Raw genomic sequence first — 22,258 nt, forward strand, 5'->3', positions numbered from 1 at the left:
TCGCCCAACTATGTTCCCTAATAACAAATGCGGCGTCATCGTGGTGCTTACGACGAGTATGGCAGCCTTGGAAAGCAATTCTTAGCAGCCAGCCATCACAGAAATAAATAGTATTGTAATACACGTTGATGGACTGTATGGGCTCTTCTATTATTATGATATTGCTTCTTTGGTGAAAGATCCCCAATTTACATAATCTATTGTTAATCCTTCATGATGTATTGCTTCGGCGGGGTCCGTCCAATAAACTCCCTTGGAACATGAGTCTTATCCATAAAACAGTCTAGAGAATGGCGCTCAGGTCCAATACGCAGACAAGAGGATTGTAGAAGGCGATATCCTTATTGACTCTGTCCAACAAAACTTCTATGGGTCAATAAATAGCAAAGGCCACTTGCCAGCTTCAGATGATAGAGCTTTACAATTCACCTGTGTTAGTCTTGTGGGACAGATCAATGAATCCTGAAAAATTTTCAGAGCTCAGATTTTCCAATGGCCACCAGGAATAACAAATCTAGATGGAAGTGGGAGCATATGAAGGTAAAAGAAAATGTTCTGTCGGAGTATGACTCTATACTTGAACAGTGAAAGTTTAAAGAATCATGACAGCCTCCAAAACTCAGAATGAGGTCCTAAAGTTGTAATTGTAATATCTCAAGAGGCCAAGGCTTCCCATTACCTGGAAGTAAGGATAACGATTTGACTGTTGAAAACGTCATCGAAAATCCGTCGTTGCCCTCCAGAAGCGTATTGAAGGATAAAGCCTTCGATACATGGTTCGGAAAGGATGATTCCGGGGAGAATAATGCCCAGTCATTTCATACATTGATTGTTGTAACGTTTAGACTACTGCTGTGCATCATTCCTCTATTTGCTCTGGTTTCATTTGATAGGATGTACAGTCACCTGAAACAAAGATTGGACAAAAAAATAAAATATTGAAATAGTTACGTAGGGAAGCGTTTCCTTCAATCTCTTTCCTTCCTGTTTTTCACATACAAACAGCTTGAGTAAACCACCATGGCGAGACACTTAGACATTGAGAATAAAGGTATCATCGTTGGAATGCACCTCGCGGGCATGAAGGCTGCGGAAATCGCATTGCAACGCGGTGTACCCCGAACCTCTGTTATTAATATTATCAGGGTGTACCAAGAAAGAGGCACCACTGCTTGCACTCCGATCCCAGGACGGCCCAAAGTACTAAGTGAACGGGACCTCAGGAGCATCGTTCGCCATACTAAGCAGAATAGAAGGTGTACTCTTAATGATATCACTAACCAATTGCCGAACAAAGTTTGCGAGAGGACAGTTGCGAAGGCATTGCATTCACTGGGTATTTTCAGCCGGATTGCAGTAAAAAAACCATTCTTAAAAGAAGGACATATAAAAAGGAGGCTGCAGTTTGTCAAAAAATATATGAGTTGGTCCATGGAAGACTGGAATCGGGTAGTTTGGACTGACGAATCATTTGAAGTTGGTGAGCATTTTCGTCAAATAAGAGTTTGGCGTAAAGTAGAGGAAAAGTACGATCATGATTGCCTCCCACCCACTTTCAAAAGTGGTAGAACAACTCTGATGGTCTGGGGGGCGTTCACAGCAACCAGAAAGTCTCGGTTGGTTGTATTTGAAAGAGGTCGTAAAGATGGACGGTGTTTCGTGGAAGATGTATATCAAGGCGAGCTAGCCAGATTTATGGCTGAGGTAGGGGATGGCATACTTATGGAGGATAATGCTCCAGTTCATACTTGTAAGATTGCAAAAGAATGGCGCGAAAAAAACAGCATCCCGAGGATTTCAGACTGGCCTTCATGCTCCCCAGATTTGAACCCTATTGAACATGTATGGTCACTTCTTGCGGATGCACTCGATAGGCGCGCTAAAGGGCCAAGAGATCTTCCCACTCTCACACGGGCTCTTATCGAAGAGTGGAATAATTTACCGCAAGAGAGGCTGCCAGCCTTGTCGCTACCATGCCCGAAAGGCTGGAAGAAGTGAATGGGGTCGATGGTAGGAACACTCACTATTGAACCTACATGGCACTTTTGCTACTCTAACAATGCCGTCTTCAAAACCCCAATAAATAACAGTATTGACCTCTTTAGTGAGCATGTAAAATTTCATGTGTATTGATGAAGTCTTTATGTATGTTGCATATGAGCTGTTTGTCCAGGTTGTTCAAAAAAAAATCAAGAAAATCCATTTTGTCCAAACTTTATTTCAGGTGACTGTACATGTTCATGTAGAATACGAACAAGATTATGAATCCTTCATCCGAGGGAGGCATTTATGCACAAAGTACAGTACATGCACTCCTGCATAGAGTTCCAACCGCCGCGCTTCAAAGTAACTTTCAAAGGTGCAATGAATAAAAAGAGCATCCCAATGCATCTGAAAACTCATTCATCTCTCCATTTGTCTTTGTGTTGATTCTCCTTTTCCGTCTCTCCACTCCTTTATACTATCTTATTGCGATCGGCACTACTTATAAGAAGCAATAATGCCATCAGAACATCCTTCACCAGCCAGCAAACCCACAGTAATAATCGTAGGGGCTGGTATCGCCGGACTCACATTAGGCATCCTTCTTGAGAAGGCTGGTGTCCCATACGAGATCTATGACCGCATGACTGAAGTCAAACCGTTGGGTAAGGAAAAGAAATCCATACCATTCATGCTACTAAAAATGATCCCGAGCATTTTTATTATTACAATCCATATTAACAATTTCTTTTTTCTGTGCTCGATTGCAACCTGATGAACTTCGTCAAAAAAAAAAAAAAAAAAAAAAAAAAAAAGGATCTGCATTGTCGTTGATAGCGAATGTAGCACCGCTGTTTAAACAAATTGGCATTTATGATGAGCTTGTCAGCCTTGGGAAGCTCTCACATTTTGTACATCATTACAATGAGGATCGTGAATTGGAATATTCGATGGATTTCAGGGGAGGCGCCAAGATGTAAGATCTATGGCAACTTTGAGAAACAAATGCAATAAACTTATGTTGTACGGGTACAACTCTTACTCTTATATCTTTTACTATTCTAGGGGAGGGTCTCCAGGATATATAATCTCTCGCTCAGTTTTTTATGACCTATTGCTTCGACAGATCCCGTCAAACAAAATCTTCCTTGGAAAGAGAGTATTGTCCATAAAACAGAGTCCAGTGGATGGTGTCAAGGTTCATTTCTCGGATAAGTCAACTGCAGAAGGCGATATCCTTGTTGGGGCCGACGGAGCTTATAGCGCTGTCCGACAAAGTCTCTATGACTCACTAAAGAAAGAAGGCCAATTACCAACTTCAGATGATGGGGCTTTACCATTCAACTGTGTTTGCCTAGTTGGACAGACCAAACCAATGGACCCCGAAAAATATCCGGAATTAGCTGACCCCATCTGTCATTTCCCAAGGGTCTTTGGGGACAACAAGCCATACTCCGTAAGTATTTGGAGATATAAAATTTGTCTTGAATTACAAAATCTTACCTTTTTTTTTTTTTTTTTTTTTTTTTTTTTTGACTCTTTGTGGATGAGAGTGGGCGTACTTGACAGTAAAAGGTAATATCTTTTGTTGGGGCGTAATCCAGTACCTGGATAGCGAAAGCTCTAAGAGCCACGACAGTTTCCGAAACTCAGAATGGGGCCCTGAAGCTGCAAACGCAATGTGTAAAGAGGTTCGCGACTTTCCATTGCCTGGAGGCAAAAATAACGACTTGACTATCGGAGACCTCATCGACAACACACCGCTTGTCTCCAAGGTCATGCTTGAGGAGAAAGTGTTTGATACATGGTATTCCGGGCGGACGGTTCTGATTGGGGATGGTAATGCTAATCGTTGATTATATCGTGTTATTGCTGACATATAATATTATGCTTAGCAATATTGCAGCAATACTTTGTTTCTCATGCTCTTTCCTCTCTTCACTTGTTTTTCTGCAATTTTTTATACATGAATAGCTTGTCACAAGGTAGCGTACTATCTAAGTATAAGCTAAAAAAAAAATAAAAAAAAATAAAAAAAAAAGAGTATGAACAATGGTACTCTCTCCTTACTTGAACATATGCAGAATATATATCAAACCGATTCTTTCTTATAGCGAATATCATGATTGTATTGATATCCCTTCTTTTTATTAAATAGATCCACCCAACTGGTGGCACTGGGGCTATCAATGCAATCCAGGATGCAGTGGCACTGGCAAACTGGATTAGTGTACTAGATTCAACAGCGGTCAAAGAAATGACAAAAGCCTTCAAAGAGTATAAAGCAGAGCGTTACCCAGTTGCTAAGGCTAGTTTTGCGCAAGCACGAGCACTATCCAGAGTGACAGAAAGGGTAATATTTTTAAGGATAAAACATATTGCCATCTATTGTGTATCTTGATGAAGGAAGTAAAATGCTAAAGAAGCCTTTGTTTTTTGTATTACTTTCTATCACTAAAATGTTTGATAAATACAGGGTTTAGTCGCAAGGATTACTCGCTACGTCAGCAAAAATATGCCGGCCTGGCTCTGGAACATTTTGATTAGGAGCATGATAGAATCGCGTCCTCAAGTGTCATTCTTGCCACTTGTAGAGGACGAAGGAACTGTGCCACCAAAGTATCAACCAAGCCTTCAAAAGACATTAGCAATCAGAAAGGCGAGAGAAGCTGCGGAAGGAAAAATGTCAACCACAGTTACAGCGAAGTAATAGAAAAATCTTACATACACAAAATGAGGAAGATGGTATAAAGACTAAAAGTAAAGAAAGAGGAAATGATGTGTCTCTCTCAAGGATATAACAGAATGCTGAATATGATATTTAACGCGTCGCACAGCTGATTCTGCAGTGAAATAAAACAAGGTTATAGCCAAAACCTTCAAACAAACGTCTATAGAAATTATTATTATTATTTATTTTGGAGAGGCTGGAGGGAGAAACTCATTGTTTTCCATTCCTTAGTCCATAGCTTAGGTTACTTTCTCTTTATCTTAACCTCTCTCTTGCTAACTTACTGTCACGGTTGCTAGCCTTGCTTCCACAGCTTCTCTAGCCTTCCTTATCGCCAATGTTTTATGAAGGCTAGGCTGGTACTTTGGTGGCACAGTCCCTTTATCCTCTATCAGAGGCAAGAACGACACTTGAGGACGTGACTCCAGCATACGCTTAATTAAAATGTCCCAGAGCCAGGTCGGCATCTTTTTAGTGGCATAGCGAGTAATCCTAGCCTTCGGACCCTGTATTTATCAAGTTGATTAACGTTAGAAAGCAATTCACTGGTAAATAAACGACCTCTCCATTTTGCTCCCTCCATTAAGAGACACAATGGTTGACAACATGTTTGAACAATATAAACCTTACCTTCTCAGTCACCCTGGATAGCGTCCGTCCCTGTGCAAAACTAGCCTTAGCAATTGGGTAGCGCTCTGCTTTATACTCTTTGAAGATTTGGCTCATCTCCTTGCTTTCTTTTGAATCTAATACACTAATCCAGTTTGCCAGCGCCAACGCATCCTGCATTGCATTCATAGCACCAGAACCGCTAGCTGGGTGAGCCTATCCAATAGAGGTCAAAATACACATGATGCTCATTGTTAGTAAGGAACTTGTTGTACCTGGATTAGAGGATATCTCAGGATTTTTCCTTGCCTATGGCCAATTTATATCCAGAAAGTACGCTACCTTGTGGCAAGCTAGTCATGCAGGATAAATAAAGGAATGATCATAACGTACACAAACAAAAGTGAGAATATGAAAAACAAAGCTTCCAAGAAAATAATATTATATACATACAATAACAAGATATTATCAGCGAGTAGCATTACCATCCCCAATCAAGACCGTCCTTCCCGAATACCATGTATCAAACACTTTCTCCTCAAGCATGACCTTGGAAATCAGCGGTGTGTTGTCGATGAGATCTCCAATGGTCATATCATTGTCCTTTCCGCCAGGGAATGGGAAGCCTCGAACTTCTTTACACATTGCATTTGCAGCTTCAGGGCCCCATTCCGAGTTTCGGAAACTATCATGACTCTTGGAGCTTTCACTGTCCAGGTACTGGATTACAAGCCAACAAAAGGTATTGTTTTTCATAGTGAAATGACCCCACTCTCGTCCACAGAGGAATAGTAAAATATACATATCATATAACAATAAAGAGCTTAAAAGGTAAGCTTCTCTTTTCAGGGTCTATCTTCATAGAATCATTTTATGTATTTCTCAATTTACTTACAGAGTATGGTTTATTATCTCCAGTAACCGACCTATAATAACAGATAGGATTGGATAGCTCTGGATATCTTTCAGGATCCATTGGTTTAGTCTGTCCGACAAGACAAACAGAGGTGAATGGTAAAGCTCCGTCATCTGAAGATGGTAGCCGACCTTCTTTCTTTAGTGATTCATAGAGGCTCTGCCGAACCGTACTATAAGCACCGTCAGCACCAACAAGGATATCACCTTCTGCAACTGTCCTATCTGAGAACTGGATTTGGACACCATTCTGCAGATTCTGCTTTATGGATAGGACTCGCTTTCCTAGGAAGATTTTGTTAGGCGGGATCTGTCGGAATAGCAAGTCATGAAAGGCTGAACGGGAGACGATATAACCGGGGAAACCTCCCCTACAGTAATAAGACAAAGAAGATAAATAATGTCAAAAAAAAAAAAAAAAAAAAAAAAGAGTGGGAAATGGTTTGAGCTCATACAGCATATGTATTCTGCAATAGCATTCGCTCCCTTACATCTTGGTAGCTTTCTTGAAATCCATCGAAAATTCTAATTTGCGGTTCTCATTATATTGATCGATTGAATAGCAGGGCTTTCCAAGGCTGACAAACTCGTCGTAAATACCAATCTGTTTGAACAATGGTGTTACATTCGCTATGAGGGACAATGCAGACCCTTTTTTTTAAAGACAGCGGGTTAGGTTGGACAAAGATATTGTAAGTTAATTGTGTGCATGATCCTTTTTTTTCCCCCATACCAAAGGGCTTGACTTCAGTTATGCGGTCATAGATCTCGTATGGGACACCAGCCTTCTCAAGAAGGATGCCTAATGTGAGTCCGGCGATACCAGCCCCTACGATTATTACTGTGGGTTTGCTGGCTGGTGAAGGATGTTCTGATGGCATTATTGCTTCTTATAAGTAGTGCCGATCGCAATAAGATAGTATAAAGGAGTGGAGAGACGGAAAAGGAGAATCAACACAAAGACAAATGGAGAGATGAATGAGTTTTCAGATGCATTGGGATGCTCTTTTTATTCATTTGCCTCTGTGGCATTTGATTGACAAAAGCATGCAAAACAGAATTCATTCTGTAGCGCGTCTGTGATTCTCTCAAGCAGGGGTTCCTTCTCTATCGCGCAGCAGAAATCTTATGCAAGCAATGCGTGACATTTGCCCTCACTCAATACTGCCCTTCCCGAGACATGTAGCATGTGTGCATGTATATAATCAAGGGGTTTCAGTAAGTTATTGAAAGGGTTTCCCACAGTCCTCCAAGGAAATGGTAAGTCTCGGATTTCCTGACACATTCCAGTTGTACCTTCTGGGCCGCATTCTGAATTTCTAGCTGAATGAGTATATGAAGATATTGTCGAATTAGCATAGTCACCATTTGCCCACTTGCTCAGTCATACGTTATTACAACAGCATACGTAAAACTTGGTCTGCAACATAGAACCGAGGGGACCCACAGTACACTTGCTCATGATCCACACTACGTATCTTTACTCAGTGGTCTGACCTATACCTGGATACAATATGTCGATAATCTAAGCATGAGCCAGAAGGCAATAATCGTCTTTGGGATTACCAGGCATACACAGGAGGCGCGGAATGATACATGTGGAAGAGCAATAAAGCATTATAGATTGTCTCTACATTGAGGGAGAGATGTGACATAACCTGCTGCAGATATTTCCGAGGGTACGTACTAAGAGAGCAGCCTCCAAAAAATACTAGACTAGCACTAGGTGTATATTAAAGTTAACATTGACCTTGGACTTTATTCTCCGAGAAATGTGAGATGCAACACAACAATCAGGTGAGAGAAGACATAGAACCCTTAAAGATATAGCAATCCTTAAGAGAGGATTTGCAACGAAAAAAAAAAAAAAAAAAAAACGCAGATCACCACGTGGACTAGCAATGGTAGGTATAGTGAAATTGACGTCAAGTGGTTGGTAGGCAGACTTTTCTGCTTATACGTTTAGACAATATTGACAAGATGGCTCGGGTCGTTTTGAGGGTTGAGTATTTTTCATGAAAGACAACAAGAGTCACCCAGAGTTAATCACCAGCAGGTTACCATGCACAAGCGAAGACGACATGGTATGTCCTCCTTAGGCGACGAGAATGTTTGTACGGACTACATTCAGACTCCTAATCGTGCTTTATTTAATTTAACGTAGAAGAAATGTGGCTGGCCAACTGCATAACGCCGGCACGCCTTCATTCCTTTATCCTTGATCTGGACTACGTTCTCTTTATTTTATCTCAATGTCTCTTCTACTAAACTGCTGCAGCTGCGGTTGTTTGTTCTGCTTGCTCGGCTTCCTTAGCCTTTCTGATTGCTAGTGTCTTTTGAAGACTTGGTTGATACATAGGCGGCACAGTCCCTTTGTCCTCAACTAGAGGTAAGATTGACACTTGAGGTCGCGACTCCATCATGCGTCTAAGCATGATATTCCAAAGCCACGTCGGCAAGTTTCTGGTAATATAACGAGTTATCCTGGCGATCAAACCCTGTATTTATTATTATTATTATTATTATTATTATTAGTAGTAGTAATAGTAGTAGTAGTAGTAGTAGTAGTAGTAGTAGTAGTAGTAGTAGTAGTAGTAGTAGTAGTATTGAGGAGTTAAAATCATTGCGATCGATCAATAAAAGTTTTCTTCACCTGCACCCTTCTCTAAAACACATCTCCATTACCTTTGCGGTCGCCTTGGATAGTGCTCGCCCATTCTCAAAAGCTTTTATGGCAACTGGGTAACGCTCTGCTTTATACTCTCTGAAGGCTTCTGTCATTTCTTCGACTGCCGTCGAATCTAGCACACTAATCCAATTTGCTAATGCCACTGCATCCTGCATTGCATTCATAGCACCAGCACCGCTAGCTGGATGGATCTAATGAATAATAATGTATAAAAAAAAGTTTTCATTTTCTTGTTAGTAGAGAAAAGGCCATTGAATACTCCAAATGTTCAACAGAGCAAAAAGTTTTCATTGCTCTTTTTCATTATTTTGTATCATACATGTACCTTGTGGCAAGCTGCTCACATGCAGACCAACAAATAGAGTTAAGAGATTAAGGAATGGAGCACAGCAGTGTTATATCATATGATTGCATTTAAATAATGAAATCCAACAAAACAAGCAAATAAAGTGGCATTACCATCCCCAATGAGGACCGTCCTTCCTGAATACCATGTATCAAACACTTTCTCTTCCAGCATGACCTTGGTGATCAGCGGTGTGTTGTCGATGAGGTCTCCAATAGTCATATCATTGTTCTTGCCGCCAGGAACTGGAAAGTCTCGGACCTCTTTACACATTTCAATTGTAGCTTCAGGGCCCCATTCTGAGTTTCTGAAGCTGTCATGGTCCTTAGAACTTTTATTGTCCAAGTATTGAGTAACACCCCAACAAAAGATATTCTCTTTCACTGTTAAGTACCCCCACTTGCATCCGCAGAGAACAAGAGTGGGAAAGAAGATACAATAAATGATGTGTGCTTGTATTTTTTTTATTCTTTTGTTGCACAAAATACTTACAGAATATGGTTTGTTATCCCCAATAACATTTCGGAAAAGACAGAAGGGATCTGCCAAGTCTGGATATCTTTCAGGATCCATTGGTTTAGTCTGTCCGACAAGACAAACAGAGGTGAATGGTAAAGCTCCGTCATCTGAAGATGGTAGCCGACCTTCTTTCTTTAGTGATTCATAGAGGCTCTGTCGGACAGCACTATAAGCACCGTCAGCACCAACAAGGATATCACCTTCTGCAACTGTCTTATCTGAGAACTGGATTTGGACACCATTCTGCAGATTCTGCTTAATGGATAGGACCCGCTTTCCTAGGAAGATTTTGTTAGGCGGGATCTGTCGAAATAACAAGCCATAAAAGGCCGAACGGGAGAGGATATATCCTGGAAAACCCCCCCTAGAATAATCATTAATAGTAGATAAAACGTTGTTGAAAGGCCTAGGTTCTATAGCATGTACGTATTCTCATGGCATTTGTTTCCTTGGATCCTTACATCTTGGCACACTCTTTGAAGTCCAGCGAATACTCTAATGTGCGTTCTTCATTATATTGGTCAATTGTTAAAGCTTGCTTCCCAAGGCTGGAATATTCATCGTAAATACCAATCTGTTTGAACAATGGTGCCACGTTCGAGCCTATCGCTAATGCAGATCCTATTATTTTTATTTTAATGTATTCAGTCAAAATAGATCTTAGACACATGCGACAGTACCTTTTTTTAAAAGTGTCATTTTGAAAATGTAAAATTTATGAATAGAGGATTCTTTTTCTTTACCTAACGGCTTGACTTCAGTCATACGATCGTAGATCTCATATGGGACACCCGCCTTTTCAAGAAGGATACCTAATGTGAGTCCGGCAATACCAGCACCGACGATTAGCACTGTGGGCTTGGTGTCTGGTGTTATCAAAGGATGTTCTGCTGGCATTAGTATTTCCTCTATTTAATTTCGATATTAGAAGTTGTTAATGGAGGATCAGGAATGGAGGAGTGGGAATGGAGGAGTGGAGAAGTGAAGAAGAGGGAAATCGAGCGAATCCAGGAATAAGATTAATTATCAATAGTTACTCAAACTTTATTATTGCCACATTGCAAACGCCAATCGAGATAACGGTTGGGTTAAGTATGATTGAATCGCCTTACTCTACAAATAGTGGCTGCTTTTTGTAAAAAACGACAGTTCCTGCAGACTAGCACAGGGTGGATTTCATCCTCTTAGCTATAATATCTAGAAGATAAAATACGTCTTTTAAGATAGGCATGTGGTGTTTGGTGACGACCACATGTCGTCTCCTCTATCGTGACACTGTTTTCTCTGCTTTTTTATGACCTCATAATCTGCCGATATTGCCGCCTCAGGAGCCAGTCTTTCGTCAGTGGAGCTGAGGGTGAAGCTGTATCCTGCGCTTCTGCCCCTCGGCTATTCAGAAGCGTACCTTCAATAAAGCACAGCAGCCTACCTCCTCTCCATGGCAATAGAGCAAGCAGCAAAGAGCATATCGGTAAACTTACAGAAGTGGAGACACAACTTAATCCGTTCTATAAGGAATGGGCCATTAAAGGCATTGGTAGAACACAAGGAGGGCTTGGGATGAAGAATGCATTCAGGTCGTCAACCGTTTGCTCAAGATGGTTGGTGGTTCAGTTGGTGCGAAAAGAAAAGAGGCTGATAAGGCTGTGATTAGGAAAATTTTCCTTCAATGTCAGGCTTCCTTCTTTACGCGAGTCATTCCAATCTTCGTTTGAACAATGGAGGAATAATTTTTCTTTCTTTCTTTCTCTTTCTTTAACTCTTCGCCATATATCCATCTTTTCATTCTTCCTTCCAGTTCAGATCGCTTGGTTACATATTCTTCGGTGTGGATAAATATTATACATCTAAGAAGTGTACGAGCTGCCAAAACTTTGTAGGCCAAGTTGATGCTCGCTGACTATAATGTTTCAAGTGTAAACCATTTATACACAGAGATGTGAGGGCCCATCACAACATAGTCAGCTTCGCCCGTGGTCATCTACTCTACTAACAGTAATCCCTATATCTTCAACCAACAGACAAGGATCCTTGGATGGATGGCAATCGCTCAGTTCACACCAAACGTCAAACACCATCCGAGACAAGAAGCAAGAAAAATCACTTAGTCTAAAACATATGCGTATCAGCAAACACGTTAGACTAGTTTGGAGTAAGCAATCTGTCTATTGTCACGTCTCTGGCATACTTTTTGTTTTTAGTGATGCTCATTACATGTGTTTTCAAACGCCCTCAGAAAATCATTCAGTTATTGGCTCAATTGCAACGTGGCAAGGGGAGACAGAAAATAATGTCAGCGGATTGGTGCCCTGACTTTCTCCGATCAATTTTACGCCTTGGCTGCGGCTTCGCACATTGGTTGTGTTACTTTGATCTTTGTCCGGATGAATCTCAAAGTTCATGAATGAATGAAATGGAGATGGCATAGCACAGGCTACTTCTTTTTTTCTCTTTTTTTTTTTTTTTTTTTTTTTTTTTTTTTCCTTTTTGTTTTTATTTTATTTTATTTTATTTTATTTTATTTTATTTTATTTTTTGAATAACACAAAGAAATTAAAATGCCTACTGATCATCCTCTGATTAAACCAGCCAAGAAACCGACTGTGCTGATTGTGGGCGCAGGAATAGGTGGACTCACCCTGGCTACACTGCTTCATAAAGCAGATGTACCATTTCAGTTATACGATCGTATGACTGAAATCAAACCATTGGGTAAAGAATTGTTATAACCTTTCAACTTCACAATATCAGAGAAAGCATCGTTTCAATACTTCAATAATGTTTCTAATTTTTTTTTTTTTTTTTTTTTTTTTTTTTTTTTTCGCAAACCAGGGTCGGCACTATCCCTTGGTGTCAATGTAATTCCATTGATGCAACAGCTGGGCCTTTATGAAGAAATTCTATCACTTTCCAAACGTCCCAAATCTGTCGACAACTACAGCGAAGACCTCCAGCTGCAATTCTCCATGTCTTTTCAACCTTCGGATGAAATGTTAGTCTTTCTCCTTTAAGGGCTCTCTCATGCCAGTTTTTTATGCTTTAAATGATTGGTATCGGCGTACTAATTTTTTTTTTTTTTTTTTTTTTTTGCTTTACGTGAATAGGAGCGGTTTTACTGGAGGCATTCTTTCGAGGTCTTTATTTCATCAGCTTCTTTTTCGCCAAATCCCCTCAGATCGGATCCATATGAATAAGCGAGTATTATCAATGCAACAGAATGAACACGGTGTCCGACTTCAATTTTCAGATGGAAGCTCTGCAGATGGTGATATCCTTGTCGGAGCTGATGGAGCCTACAGTGCAGTCCGCCAAAGCCTTTACCAATCCCTAAAGAGGAAGGATCAACTGCCTGAGATTGATGATGGTGCTTTACCATTCAGTTGTGTCTGTTTGGTGGGCCAGACCAAGCCCATGGATCCTGAAAAGTTTCCGGAATTGCAAGATCCCGCTTGCCATTTTAGCATAGTTGTTGGTGATGACAAACCTTATTCGGTAAGCAATTTTTTTTTTTTTTTTTTTTTTTTTTTTCGCCTCCATCATCACCCAATCTGATTTCCTTTTTTTCGTGCAGTGGAGTACTTTGACTACCAAAGGCAATATTTACTGTTGGAGTGTAGCTTTAAACCTTGACAAGGAAAGCTCTAAGGATCATGATAGTTTCCGAAACACGGAGTGGGGCCCCGAAGCAGCAACAGCAATGTGTAAGGATGTACGTGATTTCGCTCTTCCTGGAGGTCGAGGCCTCGGCAGGAAGATGACATTGGGAGACCTTATTGATCAAACACCTTTGATCTCCAAAGTTATGTTGGAAGAGAAGGTCTTTACTACTTGGCATGCAGGCAGAACCGTACTCCTGGGTGATGGTAAGGAGAAAAGAGGAAAAAAAAAATACATTCCATTCTTGATTTACAGAATCGTTCTAATTTCTGCATATTTTTGAATATATTTTTTAAATATTGACAGCGTGCCACAAGGTATGGTGAAGATAGGTCAAGTATATTTAGTCTATTACAATGTTGTTTTCGATGAAAGGTACTAATCTTTATTTCTTTTTCTTTTTTAAAAAAATCACTAGATTCACCCGGCAAGTGGTGCAGGTGCTATAAATGCAATGCAAGATGCTGTCGCACTGGCGAACTGGATCAGTATCCTGGATACAACTACAGCGGAGGATATTGAGATGGCTTTTAGAGAATACAAAGAAGAACGTTATCCTGCTGCTGTGGCCTCGTTTAACGCAGGACAAGCTCTTTCTCGACTTCGAGGAACGGTAAGAGTGTGGGAGAGAGCAACATGCAGTGCACATGCTTATGGAAGTTTATTTTTTTAATTTTTTTTTTTTTTTTTTTTTTGATTCTCGAAACAGAGCTTCAAAGCCAGATTCGTCCGCTTCCTCACGCGGAACATGCCTGCATGGATGTATCGGATTGCAGTGAAGAGCATGGTTGCAAATCGTCCACAGGTATCATTCCTTCCACAGATAGAAGATAAAGGCCTGGAGCCACCCAAGTATCAACCTAGTCTCCAAAAGACACTAGCCATCAGGAAGGCAAGGGAAGAAGCAGCCGCTGCCTCCGCTTCTAATACTCTTGAAACGGTGAAAGAGCAGGAGCCGAGTATGAAATGAAGTGAAGATTAGATGTAAGGATGGATTGCATATTGAGCATTAAAGGTACATACCATGCATCAAAATATAATTTTTTAAAAAAAAAAAAAAAAAAAAAAAAAAAAGTGAAGAGAATTCGTTTTCAAGGCCATGTCCCATGTCCCAGATCCTAACTGAATGCAGTTGCATGAATGCACATATTATATGTATACATATAATGTATAAACTTGTTTCTTCTAAACTGAGAAACGATGAAAGATGTTTGAGCAAAATGAAGACAAACGTTAAACAGCAAAACTATCAATCATTTGTGTATTTGTGATACATTCCACATGCACGCCCATGGGTACACAACAAAAAAATGCACGCGGTTGCAACAAGCTATTGGTTGAAGTCAAGAAAACAATAATTCATCCAAGTTTCTCGACACTCATTGCGATTCATCATTCGACATCTATTTTCCGGGACGAGATGAGAGAACAAATATTTTCTCTTTCTACTTGACTTCACTTCTTTCATTGCTCCTTTTTTTCTATAAATTAATTTATTTGTTTTCTCTGTTCACTTTCTTTCCAATCCTTTACGCATAACATAGTTCGTAGAATTAGACCCAAGGAATATACTCATTTAGTCAAATCAAGACAGGAAAAGGAAAAAAAAAAAAAAAAAAAATGATTGCTGATAGCCCACAGATAAAACGCACTGATAACCCATCGATCCTGATCGTAGGCGCCGGAATTGGTGGTCTCACATTGGCAATACTTCTTGAAAAGGCTGGTGTACAATATGAGATCTTTGACCGTATGGCTGAGATCAAGCCTTTGGGTATAAAAAAAAGATCGACATCTATTGACGGAAAATCAAAACCAAAATAAAAATAAATAAAATACAATATTAATCAAAAAAAAAAAAAAAAATGTCATTACTAGGTTCTGCATTGATGCTCGGTTCAAATGTAACCCCATTGTTCAAACAACTTGGGATCTACGATGAATTTATTTCGCTGGCCAGGGTTGTCTATTCTGTCGATACCCTTAATGAAGAACGTGAGATCGAAGTACCCATGCCCTTGGCACCCATTGTCGAAATGTGAGTTTTGTTTAAAAGTGTTGTCAGTCTCTTCCTCTTTTTCACTCATTCCGACAGTTTGATGAACAGTTGTTAATTACTTTCTGCAAAGAGAATAAGAGCCCGAATGTTCTTTATCAACTTCATCAAACGAAAACAGGATTAGGATTCTACTGCCTCATTGCTCAACGCTCTCTTCCACACCTATTTCGCTACCCCTCATTAGAATTTTTTTTTTTTTTTTTTTTTTTTTTTTTTTTCGCAGGGGTGGGCATAAGAATTACATTGTTACTCGATCTGTGCTCTATGATTTACTCCGTCGTCAGATCCCCGCCCAAAAAGTCCATTTGGGTAAACGTGTGTTGAGTTTCACACAGGATGAATATGGAGTTGAACTTCAATTCTCGGACGGATCAGTCGCTCTTGGAGATGTTCTTGTGGGAGCTGATGGTGCCTATAGTGCTGTTCGTCAGAGTCTATATAAGGAATTGAAGAAGGAAGGAAAATTACCCAGTTCAGACGATGGATCTTTACCGTTCAGCTGTGTTTGTCTAGTTGGACAGACCAAACCTCTGGATCCGATTCAATATCCTAGATTGAATAAAGAGTATTGCGAATTCAATTATGTGATTGGCAAGGACAAGCCGTACTCGGTAAGTAAGAGCTTGGTGACCACGTGTGATGGCCATTGCTGTTGTTATCCCTCCCTTTCTTTTTGTATGATTGTTTAATTATTTCTTTCTTTTAATTTACACACAGTGGGCAACTTGGACAACCAGAGGCAACATCTACTGCTGGAGTGTAACTCTCTATCTTAACAAAGAGAGCTCCAAAGACAATGACAGTTTCCGAAACTCAGAGTGGGGTCCTGAAGCAGCAACAGCAATGAGTAAGGATGTCCGAGATTTTCCGGCTGTAGGCGAATATCTTGACAATGGCCTGACCATCGGGAACCTTATCGATAATACCCCCTTGGTATCCAAGGTCATGCTAGAGGAGAAAGTCTTTGGTACCTGGTATCATGAACGCACTGTCCTTTTAGGCGATGCATGCCACAAGGTAAAAAGTTTTTTTTTTTTATCTGAACTGAAAGAACTGAAAGAAAGATCATAATGTCAAATATTCATCACATTCATTGTCTTCTTCAATTTGCTCAAAATTACATAGGTCCATCCAGCAAGTGGTTCAGGCGCAGTGAACGCAATCCATGACGCCGTTGCATTGGCCAACTGGCTCAGTGTCTTGAATTCGAATAAGGTAGTTCATATTGAGAGGATCTTCAAGGAGTATAGAGCCGAACGATACCCTGCTGCGCTGGCAGCTTTTGCGTCTGGACAAACACTTTCTAAACTTAGAGCGTCGGTAAGTCTCGCCGAGCCAAGGCTGGAATATATACTCAAAATCCCTCTTGAGCTACCCATTCATCTTTTTTTTTTTTTTTTTTTTTTTTTTTTTTCACTTCGACCTATCAAGGGATGGAAGGCAGCAATAGCAAGGTTCATTGTACGGAATCTACCACTCTGGTTGTACAAGATCATGCTGAAGAATCTGGTTGCCCATCGTCCTCAAGTTTCATTCTTGCCTTTGGTGGATGACAGCAAAGGAACATTGGCAGCGAAACATCAGCCAAGTTTAGAAAAGACTTTAGCAATCCATAAGAAATTGGAGGAAAAGAAAGCCTCAACCCCCTCTGTCAAAACTACCTCGGCATCAGCAGCAGTGGCAGCAGCAACCGCCATTTAGGGGATATGTGCATACATGTATATATATTTCTAATGGCTCTTTGAAAGTTCATTAATCCATCCAGCAAATACCGAATTCAATTTTAAAAGAAGTAATTTTACGCGTCAAAGACACATAATTTTCCCAAAAAAAATATATGCATGGTAAATACCTCTGCTGCTGCGTTTTGTCATCAATCGACATCATTATAATAAACAATAAAAACCACAATGCTGCAAAGAGTCATTTGGATAATAATGAGCGGGCTTTTTTACGCAGCATCGGGTAAATGGGGTAGAGTTACTCACGTTTAATAGCTGCTTGTATCACTGTCGCACACACTCACCAAGCCTTGCTTTGTCAGGAAAGGCCAGAGTGAACGTGATAAAAAAAAACCAAATAAGAAAAAAAAGATGGCTGCTGCGCTGATTTCCTTTTTTTACTACATGGCTTAGTAAATGATTTTTAAGGTATACACATGTCTATATTATATCTATAATCGCGTCCAAGATTCTTGTTCAGGGATAAAAAAAAAAAAAAAAAAAAAAAAAAAAAAGGTTGCTGCGCTGTTTACTTCTGTGGATCCATGGCAGAACAACTTTCTTATTTCTTCATTCTGTTTCTAATCGTGTAGATGTATCGTCTGAGGTTAAATGCCATAAGCATTCTCTTTTTTCCCCCTTTTTTGCGTCATCTTGAAGGAAAACTTTAAAATCAAAAGAGCGGCGCATCCTCAAAAATCTCAAAAGAACTATTGAAAGACTGCGGCGCATTGTTCAAGATGAATTCTTAGCTGGCTTTGACTTTGCAGGGAAAGAATTCAAAATTAGCTTCCCTCCCTGGAAGAACATATTGCCAAGTTGTTTTTAATTTCATTGACCCTCTTGCTAATGACTAAAAAACTATAAAAGGAGGCCAAAAAAAACATTTAAAATATTCCCCCTTCTCACAACAATCCATATCATATTCATAGATCCCTCTCTGCCCAACTGACTTTTTATAATCATGGTTCAATCTTCAGAACAGAACACACAGCCTACATCCACCATCGTCCAGATCTCAAGTATATCCAAGGAGGCTAGCAGTTTAGACCTCCAAGGAACGGCTTCAGTCGAACAGTCAAGCTTTGAAAAGCTTCATGAAAAGATGCGGCCATTACTCCTTTATGTTGTCTCAACAGCCCAATTCATCGATGTCGGTAGGTTAATTCCCTATATATCCTAGTACTATTATGTATTGACACTTTTCTCTGGTTCGTATTTACTTATCATGCTAAAAACTTTTTTATTTCGTTTCTGCCGGTCCAACTAGTCAATGGGGCGTCAGTAGCAGTCGCTATTCTTCCCATTGCCGACAGTCTAGATTTTAGTATTCCACAATTGCCCTGGATCCTGAACGCATATACAATCGCATTCGCGGGCCTCCTTATCCTCGCAGGTCGCCTTGGTGACCTATTTGGTCATCGTCGGATGTTCCTTTTTGGCCTTACTTGGTTTGGGATTTGGGCACTTGTGGTCTCCTTCTCAACGAACCCCATCATGTTTGTCATCGCTCGCGCACTCCAGGGCATTGGTGCCGCCTGCACTGTACCCACTGCCATGGCTCTAATCGCCATCAATTACCCTGTCGGTCCTCAGCGCACAAAAGCATTCTCGATCTTTGCGGCTTTTGGAGGTATGGGCGCAGTAGTTGGTCTTCTTTTAGCCGGGGGGTTGATCGCCAGTATCGGTTGGGAATGGATCTTCAGGGTCTCTTCTATTGCTGCTTTCCTTTTGCTAGCTCTCGGGTTCTTGGCTATCCCAGTAGCACCCCTCAAGTCTGAGAAACCCAAGATTGACTATCTTGGCGCCACAACCGCAACAGTCGGAGTCACTGGCATTGTTTATTATATTACCACAGGTGTAGAAGAGGGTTGGGCAAGTGCAAAGACACTCCCAGTCTTCATTATAGGTATACTTCTCATCGGTGCATTCATCTTTATCGAATCCAAGGTTGAGTCGCCGCTGATGCCTCTCCGGGTCTGGAAAACTAGAGTCTTTGCTGCCTCTGTTGTGCTTGCGTTTATCCAGATGGCTATGTTCCAAGGTGTCATTTACTATGCCAATTTGGTCTTTCAAGAGGTTTACGGTTGGTCTCCTATTAAAACCGCTGTCGGCTTCTTGGTACACTCGCTTCTCGCCATTGTCGTGTTTTCAATCCTTGGAAGGACACTTCCCCGCCTACCATTGAAGCCCATTATCATCTTTGGATTTTTGCTCCGCTGCATTACGGCCCTCTTGTACACGTTCGTGGACGAGAATACCTCCTACTGGCGACTTATCTTCCCAGCATTGATTATCCATATCTTTGGAACAGGATTCTCAATGCTCCCGCTTCAAGTCACAGCCGCGCGGGACGCTGATAACAAGGACCAAGGCCTAGTGGGAGCTATCTATAACACAGGGCTCCAACTCGGTGCTCCTTTTGGCCTCGCTATTTTGAACGTTATATCTATTTCAACTAACGGCGATAACAATGGTGCTGTGCGTGGTGGGCCTGTTTTGATGAAAGGTTACCGGAACTCGTTCTACGGTATCACTGCTTTGGGCTTGTTCGGAGCGTTGCTCACTTTAATTATCCTTCCATGGGACAGGCCTAATCGACCTGCGAAGAAGGCTACCGATGCTGCAACGGAAAGTAAGCTGGAGGAAGGTAGAAGCCAAGAAACAGGAAGCCCAATGAAGCTGGACATTGCTCCAACCATTGAGGAGTTAGTATCGGACTCTTCTAAAGTTGACAGTGAGGTCAGTACCATCACATCTGTCAAAGATACACCATTCAAGGCCTAGGAAAAAAAAAAAAAAAAAAAAAAAAAAAAGAGGGAGCAGGGCTCCCTTTTCCAATAATTGCATATCCTAAATATTTTTCAAAGCATTCTCATTTCTTATCCACATTAAATCAATTAATTTATGTTTATTTTTCCTGTATTATAATCTCAAGAATCAATAAAAAGGAACGTGCTCTAGGGCAAGAGTAATTAAATTTGGTGAGATGAAAATTTTGTTTACTTGTTGCCAAAATAAATATTCAAATAAGTACACCATCTTCGTGTTTGCGAATGTTCGATTTTGATTTTGATTCTTAAATCCTTAAAGGCATTAAGGTTTTTGATTGATGTCAATGTATGTACACATGAATCTTTAATTATTAAATATGTTCTAATATTAATCTAGGATATAATAGGCTTGTCATTAGGCTTTGGTAGCATAGGAGAAGAATCCGAGGTTGAAGATGAGGATATCATTAATGATGAACTTATTGCCAAGTCCGAGGTAGGAGCAACCGCTGCTACTGCTGAGGATAAGGAAGTAATTGATGATGATGCTTTAGATGATACAGCTTCTGGCGCTAGGTATGGTTCGTTTAACATAGTTTTTGGCTCCGGCAGTGCGGATACTCCCTCTGGTTCGATTGTCATTGCTGTTGTGGCTAGCGGTGCGGGTAATGCGGGTGATATGGGCGATACAGGTGATATAGATGATGTCGGGGACACAGTTAGCCTTGAGAATGGAGTAGCGTTAGGTGAGAGTGGTGACGTTGGCATTCTCACAAGTTCTTCGCGGAGTGGGCTCATTTGCAACGATGACATGGATGCTGAGAAAGGCAATACAGAAAGAGAATGCAGCGGTGTTTGAGCAAGGGGCCGTGCTAATGATCCGCTTTTGGAGGCACGTAGTATCCCTGATCCTCCTCCTGATCCTGTGCCAACAGGTCCTGTAGTCGGTCCTGATAAAGTTCGCATCAAGGTCCCGGGTCCAGGCCCATGTCCAAGACGCGCCTTGCCAGACGTTGATACTGTTCTTCTGGCGCCAGGCCTGGTAAGGTACTGTTTATCATCCCTCAAAGAGCCATCGCCATGATGTTCTGGAACTGTCTGCAAAGACATTTCGGACGAAGCTAACGGCGCCCTATACATGGACTGCGCCTCTGAAAAGCTCTCTTCCTGCTCACGCTCGCATTGTTTCTGATGTAGTGCCAATATTGTGGCAGAAATACGGCCAGAGAAGGTTGAGACTGAGTCTCCTTCGCTGATCGTATCCGAGTCCTCACCGTCCTGATCAGAAAACATGCGGTCCAGAATCTCATGCATCCTTTCAGCACTGGCAGCCACGTTGCTACTATAGTGAGACTCTGTTGGGCTTTCAGGTCGGCTACCTGCACGACTTTTAATCGAGGGTGCACTATGCCCAACACCTTTAATACTACTGCTACTTGCACCGCCACCAACGCCTGCGCCACTGTCGTCGACCTGGGTATGATCTAAGAATCCTGTAGTTGATGGTAAAAGTAATAGTGGAGGTGATACTATGGGAAGGGGCGTTCCCCTCCGCTCTCCGTCTCCTGCAATTGATGACGCCGTAGTAGAATTCCCAGCGGAAGGAACATATCGGCCTGCTTCTTTGCTCCAATACTGAACTGATTTCTCAGGGCCCCTAGAGACCTTTAAAACCTCACCTCCATGTAGCTTTACAGGTGTATCCGATCGGAGCGCCTCTGCAATATGATTCTCCACAGGGTTTCGAGCATAGGTTGGTTGTGGATGTACAATATGCATATGTCGCTGTTGTAAACTAGCTCTCTGACCAGGTTCCAGGGTATCCCCGCTACCACTGGCACCAACCGAAGGATCGTCAACGTCATTGAGAGCCGAGATCAAGTCTGTACTAAACTTTTGGGATGACTTTAGCCTACTAGCATTGGTAGTACGGTCTGATGCTGCTTCCGAGGCGGGCCTTTGTAGGTTTGGTAGGCTAGGAATACCTGAGATATCTGAGGCTAAACTTCCAGTCTGCGAAGCCAAAGCCTCTGGATTTGCCACGAACAAGTTACGTTTCTGCTCATTATTACGGCCTGATTCTTCAAAGAAACGACTGATTCCTAAAGAATTTAATTCTCTCACACCGCCAGCCTGTGATATGTCATCTGCTGTATCCATTGAAACGGCTGGGGGACGGACTGGACGAATGACTTCAAATGCCTTTGATTTAGAGCCCTCACTGCTGAAAGACATGGTTTTCGCTCCTTGTTTGC

The 22,258-nt window shown here is 41.3% G+C and overlaps 6 protein-coding genes across 6 annotated transcripts; 4 read left to right on the top strand and 2 right to left on the bottom strand.

The window, feature by feature from the left end:
• The first annotated feature begins 2,338 nt into the window (after positions 1 to 2,338).
• On the top strand, positions 2,339 to 4,787 carry BCR41DRAFT_426769 (hypothetical protein). The gene is made up of 7 exons (XM_022030775.1): positions 2,339 to 2,648; positions 2,800 to 2,959; positions 3,049 to 3,439; positions 3,537 to 3,822; positions 3,958 to 3,968; positions 4,142 to 4,336; positions 4,460 to 4,787. Exons 1-7 carry the CDS (start codon positions 2,501 to 2,503, stop codon positions 4,691 to 4,693), a joined length of 1,425 nt encoding a protein of 474 aa, XP_021875485.1. The 5' UTR covers positions 2,339 to 2,500; the 3' UTR covers positions 4,694 to 4,787.
• A 75-nt stretch (positions 4,788 to 4,862) lies between these two features.
• On the bottom strand, positions 4,863 to 7,119 carry BCR41DRAFT_426770 (hypothetical protein; the record flags this gene model as incomplete). The annotated part of the gene is made up of 8 exons (XM_022030776.1): positions 4,863 to 4,874; positions 4,999 to 5,220; positions 5,345 to 5,539; positions 5,666 to 5,676; positions 5,809 to 6,043; positions 6,219 to 6,609; positions 6,730 to 6,868; positions 6,972 to 7,119. The coding sequence occupies 8 exons, from the start codon at positions 7,117 to 7,119 to the stop codon at positions 4,863 to 4,865; spliced, it is 1,353 nt and encodes a 450-aa protein (XP_021875486.1).
• A 1,383-nt stretch (positions 7,120 to 8,502) lies between these two features.
• Positions 8,503 to 10,689, bottom strand: BCR41DRAFT_402162 (hypothetical protein; the record flags this gene model as incomplete). The annotated part of the gene is made up of 7 exons (XM_022029282.1): positions 8,503 to 8,736; positions 8,924 to 9,118; positions 9,253 to 9,263; positions 9,387 to 9,672; positions 9,766 to 10,156; positions 10,254 to 10,413; positions 10,536 to 10,689. The coding sequence occupies 7 exons, from the start codon at positions 10,687 to 10,689 to the stop codon at positions 8,503 to 8,505; spliced, it is 1,431 nt and encodes a 476-aa protein (XP_021875487.1).
• A 1,588-nt stretch (positions 10,690 to 12,277) lies between these two features.
• Positions 12,278 to 14,476, top strand: BCR41DRAFT_390721 (hypothetical protein). The gene is made up of 7 exons (XM_022028265.1): positions 12,278 to 12,504; positions 12,625 to 12,784; positions 12,897 to 13,284; positions 13,364 to 13,655; positions 13,756 to 13,766; positions 13,868 to 14,062; positions 14,159 to 14,476. Exons 1-7 carry the CDS (start codon positions 12,351 to 12,353, stop codon positions 14,417 to 14,419), a joined length of 1,461 nt encoding a protein of 486 aa, XP_021875488.1. The 5' UTR covers positions 12,278 to 12,350; the 3' UTR covers positions 14,420 to 14,476.
• Positions 14,477 to 15,069: 593 nt separating this feature from the next.
• Positions 15,070 to 17,334, top strand: BCR41DRAFT_390722 (hypothetical protein; the record flags this gene model as incomplete). The annotated part of the gene is made up of 6 exons (XM_022028266.1): positions 15,070 to 15,223; positions 15,328 to 15,487; positions 15,732 to 16,119; positions 16,226 to 16,525; positions 16,634 to 16,828; positions 16,940 to 17,334. 6 exons carry the CDS (start codon positions 15,070 to 15,072, stop codon positions 17,207 to 17,209), a joined length of 1,467 nt encoding a protein of 488 aa, XP_021875489.1. The 3' UTR covers positions 17,210 to 17,334.
• An 803-nt stretch (positions 17,335 to 18,137) lies between these two features.
• On the top strand, positions 18,138 to 20,016 carry BCR41DRAFT_343271 (major facilitator superfamily domain-containing protein; the record flags this gene model as incomplete). Its single annotated transcript, XM_022022327.1, has 2 exons — positions 18,138 to 18,386; positions 18,500 to 20,016. The coding sequence occupies exons 1-2, from the start codon at positions 18,194 to 18,196 to the stop codon at positions 20,014 to 20,016; spliced, it is 1,710 nt and encodes a 569-aa protein (XP_021875490.1). The 5' UTR covers positions 18,138 to 18,193.
• Positions 20,017 to 22,258: the final 2,242 nt, after the last annotated feature.

This window comes from Lobosporangium transversale (assembly GCF_002105155.1).
Source record: "Lobosporangium transversale strain NRRL 3116 chromosome Unknown BCR41scaffold_78, whole genome shotgun sequence".
NCBI classification, from domain to species: Eukaryota; Fungi; Mortierellomycota; class Mortierellomycetes; order Mortierellales; family Mortierellaceae; genus Lobosporangium; species Lobosporangium transversale.